The sequence below is a fragment of the Lissotriton helveticus genome, chromosome 3_1, assembly GCF_964261635.1.
Source record: "Lissotriton helveticus chromosome 3_1, aLisHel1.1, whole genome shotgun sequence".
NCBI classification, from domain to species: Eukaryota; Metazoa; Chordata; class Amphibia; order Caudata; family Salamandridae; genus Lissotriton; species Lissotriton helveticus.
The window spans coordinates 152084472-152099290 of record NC_136061.1 but is presented as its reverse complement, the minus strand read 5'-3'; the positions used below and the strand labels follow the sequence as shown (position 1 = coordinate 152099290).

The following is a 14819-nucleotide window of genomic DNA, read 5'->3' as shown; positions in this document are numbered from 1 at the left end:
AGAACAACTGTGAGTGGAGGTCGAAGGCTGAGTGTAAAGTTTGAATTTGGTAAGAAAGAAAAAAGATCCCTGGGGAACACTTTGTTGGAACGTCGAAGGTTTACAGAGGATGTTGGACAAGACACTTTTATGAATTGGCACCTGTTTTGTAGGTATGATGAGAGCCACCTTGTGTCATTTGCCCCATTCTATCTTGGCAGCATTTAACTAGTGCTGTAATGAACCATGTCACCGGCTGCTAATGAGTCCAGTTGGACAATGTGACGCGAGTCACATTTATCTAGTATATATCGGCATCATAAATACATTTTAAAGTTGATTTGTGGAGGTGCAGCCTGACCTGACACCTGATTGGGCGTCGTCTAGCAGTTTGTTGTCCTTAATAAAGTGCTTATTTGTATGGAAACAGGTGCCACTTATAGCATGCCGGGTATATTCTATCGCAAACAAACACATTTATTTTTTGTCTACAACAATCCTCTCCTCTCTGGGCTCAGCCAACAGATCTAAGCTTGCACTGATCACAGCTTCCTTGGATGACCTTTGTGCTTTAAGCAATGTCATACCCTGCACGCGACTGTGTTGTGCAAATGAAGTAGGACAGCGCCAGGAAGACGCAATGCTGGTGCAAACGGTATAAGAACTACAACTTTCTAAGTGTTCAAAAATAGACCGGCCAGCAGAAATGGGAAAGACGCAACAGGCATGTCGGTACTCTCTGAGTTAATTTCCAATGATGGCCAAAACGTTGTGCGAATGTTGGTTGTGAAAGTATAAACTGGATGCATTTTGTTGGGGGGGAAAAAACTGAAAACTAAAAAAACTAAAATGTCCCGAACAATGCAACAACCAGAGCACATCATTTTTTTTATTAAATTCACCTTCTTGAGGAATAAATATGTCCAGGTCTCTTATTTTTCATTTGTATCGTTCCTTCCAGCAGACACCTTTATCACCGACGCAGATCTTGTTTGCTATAAAGAGCTCTGTGTGAGTAACTCGTAACTAGTGTTGATTTGTTAGCAGGATTCTTTTTTCACAGGACCTTTTCAATTTCACACCGGTGGTCCACGGAGTCGATTGCTGTTGATTAAATGGTCAGGTTGGTTTAACATCCAGCAGTATTTCACTGCTACGCCAACGCAAGGTCTTTCTCTGGATGGAGATTTCATCTCTCAAAGCGCAGAAGCAATTTCTGCTCCTGGTTCATTCTCTACCAACACACAAGCAATTATTGGCACAATTATTGCTACGTTCGCGACTGGTAGTTTGCCTGTCCCGGCAGATCTGCCCTGGCCCAGCTGCGGTATTGTATGGGCCCTAGTCAGTTATTAAGAACAAAATGGCTTCTCCAGCACCAGGGTATTCCATGACCCACTTAATACTCTAGAAAACTTCACTAGAGAGACTACTGGCAGATTAGCACTGAGGTCCATGCGACATGTGCAATATCTGCATGCAATGGGAGAATGAGGATCATGAATGGCACCAATAGGGTTAAACAGGCCCTAAGCATTCTAGGTGCTTTTACAGACCATGCCAGATGTAGGGCCACGTGTGTCAAACAATTTTGCATTCGAATCTGTAATTTTGGCCATTTGCAAATGTAAATTAGACTATCAAGATGTATGAAAGGCTTTGTAGTCGCAATTTTAGTTCATAACAAAATAGTGATTACCTAAAATTGCGACTACAAATAGGGAGTCCCTATTTGTGATCCCCTTAGCATATGTACCAAGAATTTTCTAAATGCAAACTATGCATTTATGAAAAGGCTATTACCATCACCTCTAAGTTTATGGTAATCATGTGCAAATTTTGAAAAATGCCATGTAGTGCACACATGCCCCTGGTGCATGTGTGCGCTTTACATGTGCAAATTTTATTTTCTGGGGTGCTTCAGGGGGGCTTCAATGCCCCCGGACATCCTTGGCTTTGCATTACCTCATTTTCGATTACCACTTAGGTCATCGCAAATTAGCTAATGCAAAACTATTCGTAGAAAGAATGGAGTAGTATTACCTAAAGGTGATTACCTATTAAACGAAGAGCTATTTGGTAATATTATGGATTCGCTAAATCTTTGACAATTCTTTACCTACATAGCATGCTGTGATTACCAAATAGTGACTCTGTAAAAATTGCTATTTGGTAATCCCAAAATGCTTTTTTGATACATGTGGCCCTTAATTCTTATCCTTCCCAAAGCTGCCCCTTCAGGGCTCACCATCGCCTAATCTCTAACACTCAGTGAATATTAAGGTTTTAGTTCTCCAGCTGCCTAGGAACTCCTCTGACCTACGTAGCATGGCGGATTCTTCATGGGACAATCGTGAACTGCGTTTGTGAGCAAGGAATAGTAGGGGTGGTATTCGCTGGGTACTTGTACTCCTCCCCAAAACCGCTGGTGCTGACCTGGCAATCCAGTTCCATGGCAGGGCCAGGCTAGAAACCAAAATCAACCCTGACAAAAATGTTCATAGCAGCTCCACTCTGCAGGAAGCATGGGGACACGGCTGGGTCATGTCAGCCTATGCTGCTCTGAAAGCAGCACCCTACCACGGAAAGAAGATGGGCCAGTCTGGCCGAGGTTCCAAGCCACCAATAGAAGAAGACAGCTGCAAACGTGGTCTGCGCCAAGAAACAAAGTAATACGTGGATGCTGTGCTATATAAAGACACGTTATAGTAAATTAATAAAATTCAACCGCCATCTGAAGCCCGTGGCCTTACTGCTGCCCGCCACTGTTTCTTAAAAAGCAGGGTCAGATCCAAAAGGTGGCGTCCGCAACACAATGAATGGGGATTTGACAGAATAGAAAACACAATAAAACAAGAGGATCAAGGAAGATAATGAAAAAGATGGAAACAAATCACCAACAACCAACCAACTGAAATCCAACAACTGCAAACACGTCTACAGAAGAAGCTGAGAATAAATGATTAGTTACTGGAGGAACTCAGTTACCAGCAGTTAAACTGTGTGAGAGGAAACCACTCAGTGCACAATTTGTAATAAATAAAGAGCACAGGTCAAACGATTTTCTTTGGAGCCTGCTACCACGGTTCAAAACTCTGCGGCAAGCCTGCTGTTGAATCGCCCCAAACCCGCTTCCATTGGAATGGGTCTGAGCAATTTGCACTGTCTCCGGGTGAGGCAGAGAATTGCGTCCAACGCTCTCGGCTACTGTTAGAAGGCATTACCTAATGCTGGCCGGCGCTATCTTCAGTCACTGATCAAACTATATGTGCCAGCGAGGTACCTGAGATCATCTGTAGCCAACCTGGCCGTTGTTCCTAAATGTACAAAAGTCAGGATCGGATCCGGCTCTTTTAGCTACCTTGCGCCTAAGATCTGGAACAAAATCCAAGCTCCTACTGAAGCTTCTTTTAGGAAACATCTAAAAACCTGTTTTTTTTCATTTCTTGCTGTTAATTTTCCAAAAAGTCATACATGCACTTCCCTCACAGGAACAGAGAGCTTAGTTAGCGCTGAGACACTTCATCTGAAGAGGCCAAGCGCTTGACAATTTGTCTTATTGTTTAGCACTTCTGAACGCTGGGTCTCCCGAATACCAAAGCAGCCGTATTTTGATTCCATTTCAGTCATCTTTCTTCCATCACTCTAAAGTCCCTATCTCCTGAGCACCCTCTTATAGATTTTTTTTCTTCTCTGCTTTCTCATTTGTCAGTGTTTTTATATCTTTCTCTTCCTCCTTCTGTCTTCCTTTTCTGCCTTTCCCTCTCTTTTTCTAGGTCAAAGGCTGCAGATATAAAATAAGCCCTGTTTCCCAAAAATTTGTGCCGGTCACCCCATAAATGTGGAAACTGCGAAAAAGGAAAATATGTGGGGAAATACTGGTTCTATAAACCACCTTTTCGCTACACATTTTATGGATGAGAAAAGATGTCCCTGCATAAAGTAGGTTCACATTTTCATTCCTTCCGGTTTGAGGTGGCGGTTCTGGCACCTGTACTGGAAGCTCTGTGGTGAGGTGGAGTGAGTTTAAAAGTACCTGCTTGTACCTGCTTTAAGATGCTGCCTCTGAAGAGGCTGTGATCAGAAATAAAGTACACCTCAGTTTATGGTGCCTCAACGCCAGCAGGAATGATGTAGTCTGCCTCACTGGACTACCGCGGTCTAGAAATTTGTGTGGCGCGACAGGAAAAAAGGTGATGCTGCTCTTCCTACTGCCAAACACTAACGAAAATACATTAAAAAAAGAAAGCAACCTGGAGCATGCTTAAATTGCATCCTTCCAAAAAACGGTGCTGGGCGTAGATAATATCTGCCAACGCAGCGCTTATAGGTGCGGCCAATAAACACACCAGAAATAGGGATCTTTAGCTTATCAAGCGGCTGTCTATAAATTTGGTGCATATCCGTTGACCGCATATGTGAATCATTATCGCTGCATAAGCGGTCAATGAGAGGAAGAAGTGTACCTGTGTATGAGTCCTTTTTTATTCAAGAGGAAAAATATTTTCCTCATGAAGAACAAGGGAAAAAGTTAGCAACTGAAGGTTTGCTCATAAATAATGTAATTTACAAAGGTTTTCCAGGAGTAAACCTGCAATCTTGGAACTGTCACATTCCAGATGTACTTAGTATATTATTTTGCAAATTCCTGAAAGTTGTGAAGCTGCACACATACAAGGTCAAAGATCTGCAGGTGAAGAACTACGACTTCAAGAGTCGGGCCACGGTGTCCATTGCCAGTGAAGTAAATCAGCCAATTCGAAACAGTAGCTGTAGATTATTAAATGGGAGAGGACTCATCAGCACAATATCTTTGAAGATGATTAGCAGGCTTCAGCATCTACAACCAGTGGCGTTACGAACCTTGAGGGCCCCCCCCCTGCAGGGTAAGTGAAGAGGCCCCCTCTGGGCTCAATTTAGTGCCCCCCAAGCAGAAGTGCGGTGCTGACGGGGCCCCCTGGAGGGTGAGGGCCCCCCCGCACCGCGGGGGCTGCAGGGGCCTGTGTTACGCCCCTGTCTACAACCCACGTTTGCCATAACCACAGAGGTACAGTTTGGAAGTCTTCATGAAATCAACTAGATGTTTTGTTTTCCCTTAGGACAGGGTGATGCATGAAGTCCCCATCTTCACGCCAAAGCAGATCTTGAGTGGACGAGCCATCAAGCCATCTGAGCTAACAAACAGCATCTTGCGGATAAGCAGAGTACTGTAGTAACATGAAAGGGTACTCCCACAATTAATTTTAGGTCTAGAGGAGGGAGAAGCAACAAAAAACACCATTAAGGAACCTCTAAACTGACCTATATTATTTCAAAGTGACTCAATCTACAATTTTCAGTGGATGCAACACATATGAAAAAGTTTCTAACAGATATATTGTTTCGCATTTTATTTATTTTTCTTTTTTCTTATAGTTTTCATTCAGTTTTCAAGAAGCAAACAGATTTGTAAGATTTTTGGAATACATTATAATTTTTTTTTTTAGTTTAACAAATTCATTAGACACAAGAGTTAAAGCGAAAAAATTCGCATAGCCCCCAGATGTGGTTAAATACGGCCCCTTACACTTGAGATCCACACTTAAGAAGAGAAAAAGAAATCAAGACCAAAGCAATATTTAATCTATGGAACATCAAGATATAAAATTGCGGATGTAAACATTTGACAGTATTTGGGAAATCTCAGCTGTATTGCCTTTCTTTTGCACTGTGCTTGTTTTTTATAGAGTTTGTGAGTGAGTATGTATGAATAGATGTAATGGTGAGATAGCCTAGGAATGAATGTTGTTGTGATTTTTTGCACTATTTAACCACATCTGGGGGCTATGTGAAATTTTTCGATATACCTCTTGTGTCTAATGAATTTGTTAAACTAATTTTTTTTTTATAATGTATTCCAAAAATCTTACAAATCTGTTTGCTTCTTGAAAACTGAATGAAAACTATAAGAAATAATAAAAATTAAAAAAATGCGAAACAATATATCTGTTTGAAACTTTTTCATATGTGTTGCATCCATTAAAAATTGTAGATTGAGTCACTTTGAAATAATATAGGTCAGTTTAGAGGTTCCTTAATGGGATAAGCAGAGTACTGACATTAATCTGTATATTCATAAGCTCTCTATGCTTCCATTCAATTCTATGCTGTTGCTGATGGTGTCCAGATAGAGTGACTTATGTCACTAGGCAATTTGATAGTAAAAAACTATGCACACCTGTTAGCAGTATTTTGATTAGGGCTCTCAGTTTTATGCTTTTTATATCCAGTTGTATTTATCCATATTTATGTTTTGGCCATCTTATCTGGGTTTATGCATATCATTTTGTGTTTAGTAAATAAATGAAGTTCTAATTTGTATACTTTCATATTATTTCCACATATTTAACAAATAAATGTGCACTGATACCTTACTGCCTGCCGAGTTTTTGTGTATTATGAAGCCAAAAATAATACAAAATTACACCCACATGAAAATTTGCATTTTAGCACAGGCGCATCCGGTCAATCTGCACAGCTAATGACATGGAATTCAGCAATGAAAGCATGGCGAGTCAATAAAAAAAATTACCATTTTCCTGCTTTTAAAAAGAAAGACAGGCAGGAAACACAGTAATTTCTGTATGTATTTATCTATAAAAACTGTGAGCCTTCATTTTGATGTACATTTTACTGACTGCTGGGCTGCTTTTCTATGTCCAGATCCCACGTACAATGCTAAATATTTGGCAATGAGCTTTATTTTTCTTTTACTAAGAATTAGACAAAAATAAATAAGTGGACTCATCCCATTGTACCCTGAAATATGAGGACATTCCATTACCGAATCCCAGAAATGTATGGCTCCTCTAAACCCCAACATCTGGGGTTTAGGACATGCAAAACAATACAAACCATTGCTCTCAGAGGTTATCAAGCTAAACCCCCTTTCAAGAAACTCCACTGGTTTCCTCTTGAGGAGGGTCCATGCAGGCTCCGTAAAAGCATGGATAGTGCAGTCCCTAATTTCCTGACCTGTTACGTACAAGGATACTCCCATCTTAGGACCTTGCGATTTTAGCACCCTACCTAGGAAAAATTCTATTTCAGCACCTCAGGTAGGGGGCAGGAGCTTCTCAGTTCTTGGCCCAGTCAATGAGAATCTCTGCCTGTACTGGTTATGCTCCTCCCCGATCTGCCAAGAAAGTAAAGACCAACCCAGTAATCCCTTGCAAGCTTGGGTCTGAGCATGCAGCAACAATAGAAAGTGCAAACCAGGAGATCATTCAAAAACAAATACAAAGGTCTTATCAGACAGAATTATTCATGCATAAGTTATTCATTCCTTGCCATGACTGCATGCCAACTCAATCAAATTATGGAAGATATATTCAAAGGCGAACATGTAAAATAAGATACTTTAGTATTTGAATTGATGATAACAAATAACATTGACCAGTGGAATTGCATGACTTATTTCCAACCCAGTAGATGATGAAGGGGTTATACTTTCTAGCACACAATGTTCAGATGACCCTCAATTAGTTCTTTAAGCGTAGTTCTTTGAACAGCGGGGTCTGGTGGATGCGGTTCCACTCCTGCCACATTAAAGTCCATAAGTAGCGAGCAATCCTTTGCAAAAGAAATCTGCAGATGAAACCAATTTGATTGGAGCACAAACTCCAGATTTGAAACATAACAAAGTGGCTGGGGTTGCTTTCACATGATGCCCAGTGAGGCGGCACAGACTGCACCACCCTACCGTAACACGTTAGGGAGACCATTGAATAGGCAAGCTCTAGCCTTGAGTTGACAATAACCACATCTACAAGTTGCCAATGGCACCAACTTATCAACTACCATCAATCTACGGATCTGCAATAAGGTCATTTAGACCGCAGGAGCTGGAAAACTGGATTTTAACTATGGATCCAATGTCAAATTTCATAGGGCGGCCGCCATCAAGCAATACCCTCCCTAACCTTCTCTTTCATCACTGTACATTATCCAAAGACCTGTGGCAAGGGCTCCACCAGCTGCATCTGCGAGTATTTGTGGCGAATGCCAAAAGGATAAAATTTGCTTTAGACCATGCTTCTCTAACTATTGGCTCTTGAGCTACTGGTAACCATTTGGCCACCTGTAAGCAGCTCTCCTATATGAAGTCCATCCTTCTAAATGTGAAGCTTTTGCTTGGTGGAATTCATATATGTATACCAAATTACAAAGTGTGCTTTCAAGACCAAAATTGTATACTTTCAGAGCTCATAAGCAGATATTTGGAGAACAAGGGAATTTTGATGAGTTGACAGGTCTCCAACACCAGAACATGTGGGATTCCATATCAGCCACGCTGGCAAGTCCAGTTTACAGATGCCCATATTACCATTCCAAATCAACGTATTAGGGGGGTACATTGCTTAATGGCCATCCGAACAGAGTTAGCAAGAGAGTCTACAGGAGAGCTGGTAGCCGTGACCGTATCTAGTTGGGAAAAGAGCAAATCAGGATGAAAAATATGGCGACAACTGGAGCTGCTGGGCTAGACGGTGGCTACACTTGATTGCCGTATTTGCATTCTCAAGGAAACACAACCACCTCTGTGGTGGAGCAATGGGTCTTACCTCCCTATTGAAAACACAAAGTGAGCATTAGATGGGGGAGACATTACCTTTATCAGCTGCTGCTTTTCAGCAGATGTAAGGTGTACCAAGAAGGCCGGGGTGGAACACAATGAATAACATTTGTCACGTTCACCCCAATACCTTATTTGGGAATGATGCTACTGCAGCCCTGAAACTGACATGTTGCTCTAACTGCACTCAGTTTAGCATACCACTTCACAAAATTCTCAAGCTACCAAACATCCTTACATGAGCCTTGAACGCCCCATAAAAGAGACTCGCAGTCATGTTTGTGACATTGCCAAGTCTTCTGACTCATATATAGCACCTTTAAAATGAAGCAAATTATTAAGTCTACATGTCTAACATTACATTATATTTCATCTGATATCTGATTTCAAAGCATCTGAGGAAGCTTTGTTGGCCCGATAATGGTTTTAGGAGAACAAGTTTGCTTTTGATGTATAAAAACAACAAAGACAGCCCAAATCCCTCTGGCATTATCACCATGCAGTAATGCTGCCAGGTGCTATAATCCTTCAGCGCCACCCTGGCGGTAATGATATAATGCAGACGGCTTTAATCAGGTGCTGTGGTCTCCGGCATTAGCACTTACTCAAACATTAATTCACACACAATGAGCACTTTCTCATGGTCGCCTGGTTTTAAAATGGTTCCTGTTTTTTTAGAAGAAGCAACATCCACTGCTTCTTAGATGAAATAATATTATGAGTTTGCCTCCCTCGGAGAATATTACTCATTTCACTTTACTGTTAGCATGGGAGTTTAGAAGTCTAATGAAAGATCTCTGGGAAGGTGTTTCAATCTTATTTGCCGGCATTCAAAGGTGTAACTCCGGTGGGGTGTTATACCCCCCTAATAAGTGTCTAGTAAGTAGTTGGGTACAGGTGCTTTCAGGTGGGTATGGTGAGGTGTCTGTAAGATTTCACCTGGGTTTTGTACACACAAACACACACACACACTCTCTCTCTCTCTCTCTCTCTCACGCTGTCTCCTCTCTGGTTTGAAGTTTTAAAAACCTGTTGGCATATTTGCAAAAATATTGTGTTTTGAGCACCCGTACAAGGCAACCCTGCTTTCTCTAGAGTGATTGTTCGGAAAATATATAGCTCACACACCCACAATCTTAACGACCAAGCTAGATTCCTACTGGCATTATCTGCTGTCGAGCTAGAAAATGACTTCTTTCAATCTAACTAAGGGCAAGGGGTCGAAGTGTAGCTCATTTGATTACGGTGAGTTTGGTTAAATGTGGATTTAAGAAACACATCCCAAGCTGGTTTGTCTAAGATATATTAACAGAAGCAACAGGACAACAAGACCAAGGTTTAGCACAACCAAAACACTAGTCCAAATGAAGTTAAGAATGGTGCAGCACACTCCCTGCGCCCGTTGTCCTTGGGCACCAAAAACAACCAAATATAAAACAAAATGGAAGGCGCACTCAAAGGAATTACGCTGGAACTTGTGATCTTGAATTTTCTTTTTCTTTATTTAGGTAATTTTACCAAAAAGGACATACACAGCCAACGCGTTTCGTTACGTATTGTAACTTCGTCAGGGCTAGATAAGTGATGTTGGTTTGGAACCGTAAGTGACCAGCGAAGTGTAAGTAATGCAGGTATGAAGCAGATACCAAGGCCAATGACAGAAAAACTAAGTCAAGAACCAGGTAAGGCTGCTATGAATTGACTGGTTCCAAGAAAAGTAGGCACATGCTCCTTCGAACCCGAGCTACCGTGCCGGGAGCCTGATTTGCCATATTTGGGGGGATTATTGTGTCCAGAGGATCGCTGTCCTTATTTGTGACGCGGTCCGGGAGCACGCTTTACATAAACGACTTGAGAGTATTATATACGTCGCTGTGTGACATCCAGGATAAAAGTTTTTCATTAATTATTTCGTATTGACAAGATCTTTGTATTCTTCGTTATCAACTTTTAACAACGGCGGTTTTTCTGTGCCTACTTTTCTTGGAACCAGTCAATTCATAGCAGCCTTACCTGTAACGAAACGCATTGGCTGTGTATGTCCTTTTTGGTAAAATTACCTAAATAAAGAAAAAGAAAATTCAAGATCACAAGTTCCAGCGTAATTCCTTTGAGTGCGCCTTCCATTTTGTTTTATATTTGGTTTGTCTAAGATATATAAGCTTCAACACACAATCCTGCGAGCTCACTTTCAAGATTACTTTTTGAGGACCTGTGTTTTTTGCAAGAGTGACTGAATGACTTATTTTGTGTAATTAGAGACGTTACGTGGTTGTCCTAATTTAGGCTGAACATCCATCCTGCTATGCATCTAAGCCAAGTAAGGCTGCACCCCCATCCTGCTACGCAGAAAAGCTCCAACCTGCTGCACAGCTCTGTCATGTAAAGCTCCACCACCATCCCACTACCCAGTTCTGCTGTTTGGGTATGCAAGTCTATCCATCTGCACTGTATTGAAATTTGAGATTGCACATCCTCCCAAATAAGCAGGCCTGCTACTTAATGCTGCACTTGAGCTCAGTTCCTCTGCCCTGCCACTAAAGGCTGTAATGGCCTTCCGTTCCGCAGTGCTTCTGCTTCACGTTGCAATCCTACCGCTAAGGCAGCCTTGCCCTTTGAAAGTTACTACACAAAAACTTCACATGGGCTGATCAAGGTTTGCCCATCTCTATGGAGGCAACCCTTCAATCTGATAAGCAGCCTTGAACCTTGAGTACTCATACACGTCCTCCAACAACGCATTAGTACTTGACGCGGCATATGCACCCAAACCCTTCCAAAGGAGCAGTACTACAGCTTTAGTCAGTTGATATTGTACATCGTGCCACACACGTGGGCTGACTGCTTCTTGTTTCAAGGCTTTCCTGGCACACAGCTAGAGTGTTTGTATCTGCTCATCCTTCCTACTACACAAGACTGTGTATCTCTGGCGCTGGCCAGCTCTCCCACTTGCGGTTCATGCCCAGCCGGATAACCAATCCTGCCAACTGATGCTGCTCACCTTTCAGCCAAAAACCCCTCCCTGCAGGTTGGCCAACACATCCCTCTCACTATTCATTCTGTAAACTGTATATACTTCCTGCAACCTCCGCCCTGCCCTTTTAGGGTGCTTATCGCTACTGCTGCACAGCCTTGTTACTGGATAGGGTGCACCCTGCTCCCATGCAGCCCTGCTTGCTAATACTGCAAATGTCTCTTAGTACTCAGCTGTGCTGGTTGACTTTGTAAGATATCCCATACTAAGGCCACACGTGATCGCACATTCATCTCGCCACACAACTATGATCACTTAAGACTCCACATCCCTCTTACTAAGCAGCACAGACACTTTAAGCTACGCCCCCTGCCCAGGAGCAACATGTAATTACTGTTTGCAAAATGCTTAATAAAAGGAAAATGAGAGCATCCTTCGGCCTTACCCAAAAAGCCTTCTTCGTCTACGATGATGGTGTAGTCCTCTGGAGTCTCAGTCAGGCTGAAGAACTTGCACCTTGAGATAGGAAAAGCGGATGGAAGTTAGCTCCAGCAGGTGACATTTTCGAACACAGCAAAGTTCAATCAATGTGAAATTAGAAAATCTTTGGCCAGATGGTGTTAAGCTCTACATACTACACGACAAACGCTAATGAAAATACAAAGGAATTAATTACATTGGCATTCAAGTTTACGAAAGCTGAAAAGTTGCTTGCTGTATAAAACAAGCATGTGCAATGCAATAGGTCTCGCAATTGTGATATTTTGCGCGATTGACATTGTAAATGACAATGCCTTTTATTTGTGTTTAAAAAACCTGCATTAGTAAAAGGCATTGTTAGTTAAAATACCAATAGGTCAAACTTTGTAAAATGCGAGACCTATTGCATTGCAAATGCTTGTCCTGATTGAGCGGTTTTCTAGAGACCCGAGACCCGCCCAGAGCAGCAGTGGAGCAGCCCATTGCGCGCACTGGACACAGGTAGTCATGACAAATGCTTTTTAGAATCCCTCCTTAGTACAGGCGAGCGACCCACAGGCATGCACCGGATAGCGTCCAGCAGAGAAAATGCAGCCACAATTAATGTGATTTAGCGACTACTCTCTAGCGACAGAGCAGCAACATACAAAATCACACTGGTTACGGGCAACCCGGCAGTCTGCAACCACAACTGCTGTCTGTTTAATACACAGACCAGGGTGCGAGATCATGTTTGCCTTTCTTTCATGCAAATATCTAATTGGTGAGACTCCAATGTGTTGCGTTTTCAACCACACATCCAAACAGAGCTCTTGATTTAGTTACTGCATTATCACGTCCCATAAAGTGCCCAGAGCATCATGCCTCACAACATGCAGTCCATATGCCCATTTAACGCAGTTACCTTGGTTTGTTGTAAAGGTCATGTTATGCAAAATAATGCGGTTAACAAAAGAAGCTTGGTAAAGGTGCCTACATTATTGCCCCTACAGGGTCACACGATGAGGCCAGCGGGTGGGTGTTTGGGATGCTTCACAGCACTAACCCTGGAATGGGAGCTGAGTGATGCAGAAGGTGGAGCCTTTCCTTTTAGTGATTACCCCATTCGTGGGACGCACAGAGCCTGACCCTGCCAGGCATAGCTGGACCATTAAAAAACAACCTGCGGCGACAATCAAAAGAGCGCCGACTGAGTACCTGAGCGCGCGATGCTGCTGTCCCGCTCTTCATTCTGTCCTGGCCAGGCATGTCCACAGGGGTGCTGTGCGCTGCACAGAATAACGAGGAGAGGTCGCTGTTGCTCCACTCGAGCTCCTGCTTGACGGCGGCCCGAGCCTGCGCAGCTCGCCAGCAGAGTGGAGAGTGTGCCCGCGCCGCAGCTCGTCAGCAGAGTGGAGAGCGCGCTCATGTAGGTGTCCGGATGGGAGGGCCTAATGGAGACAGGGAGGGACCATAAAAGCCTCACTTTCAAAAGAAAGCGAGGCTTTAGCATAAAGTGTGACATGCGCCAATGGAAAGCATGGGCGGAGCTTCCACCCCACTTCAGAAGTTTACTTTACGACAGTAGATCTTGCAGAGCGAGCAGCAAATGCCTTGCGATGCTAGGCGCTACCTAAAAATGGGGCCTACAACTCTGCCACATTACACTGGCAATGGACTGTGGGTTTCCAGCTCTGCACTGCAGGAGGTTAAATGAAGCAGACACATAAAGACTGCAAACTCTGACTGGATCTCCCTTCTGGGTGGATTCTCATTCAGGATCTAGTGTGGCAAGGAGATTGTATTCTAATTACTCTTTAACTATTAATTGTGATAATTCCTAAGCTTCCCAAAATAAATATTGAGGTATGATTACGTGTCTGATGCTGGCACAATGATGGTGCAAGTACAGGAGTTGATGCTGGGTGCACGCATGCCTGCGGAGTCTTTTACTCACTCTGGGACACCTGGATTAGGCATGCAGGGATAGATAAATACATTTTGCACTAAATTTATGGTTGAAGGATTGCTTCCTATAGAATTCTCCAACACCCACATATTTCTAGTGTGATGAGATGACTTCAGCTACAAAGAACCAGGTGACCTCTAGCTCTTTCACCCCCACACTTTTTTAAAAGTCTCCAGTTAATCAAATGATAAACTTCTAATTTGCTGAATTTCTTTTTATTAATTCCCCGTTCACAAGTAGTTATTAGAATGTTGAGTGATTAACCCCTTCCGCGCTCATGACGAGCTCAGCTCGTCATGAGCGTAACCTGCCGTGCGCTCATGACGAGCTGAGCTCGTCATGTAACGCGGTAATTTCAAAACTGCCGCGTACAGCGGGAAAACCGCTAGCGCGCATGCGGTTAATAGTTATGAGTAAGAGTTTGACATCGCTCTAGTGTATCTCTTTCGACTACACATAGAAACCTGGAGACGTGGAAGATGCATCTACAGGGGAGCCATAGGGATGACCAGTCCCTCTCATGGAGATCTGTTTGATTCCCGGCAGCTGGAGCCCCTAAACTGAGGGAAATCTGTGTTAGATTACCAGGACTGTTAACTCAGCTGTGATACTAGTTGATAACTGCCCAGAAGCAACAGAGAGTCTTCTGCAGTCACATGCATCTTACAACCCTAGATCAAATCACCCAAGGTTTGTGGCTGGGTGAAGCCACTCTATCCGGATCACAGTTTTATGAGGAATTAATGCTTTAGGGAAACCGTCAATGAGTGGAGCCACAAAGAGTGATCTTAGGATTCACCTCTTTTAGCAACCTCTTGGTCTTT

At 42.9% G+C, this 14819-nt stretch overlaps 1 protein-coding gene across 1 annotated transcript in view; it reads right to left on the bottom strand.

Moving 5' to 3' along the window:
- The window catches only part of CASTOR2 (cytosolic arginine sensor for mTORC1 subunit 2), a 422141-nt gene that overhangs the window by 192163 nt on the left and 215159 nt on the right, over positions 1-14819 (bottom strand). The window contains exon 2 of the mRNA XM_078679416.1: positions 12013-12083. Within this exon, the coding sequence (XP_078535542.1) occupies positions 12013-12083 (71 nt within the window). The remainder of the gene's footprint in view (positions 1-12012; positions 12084-14819) is intronic.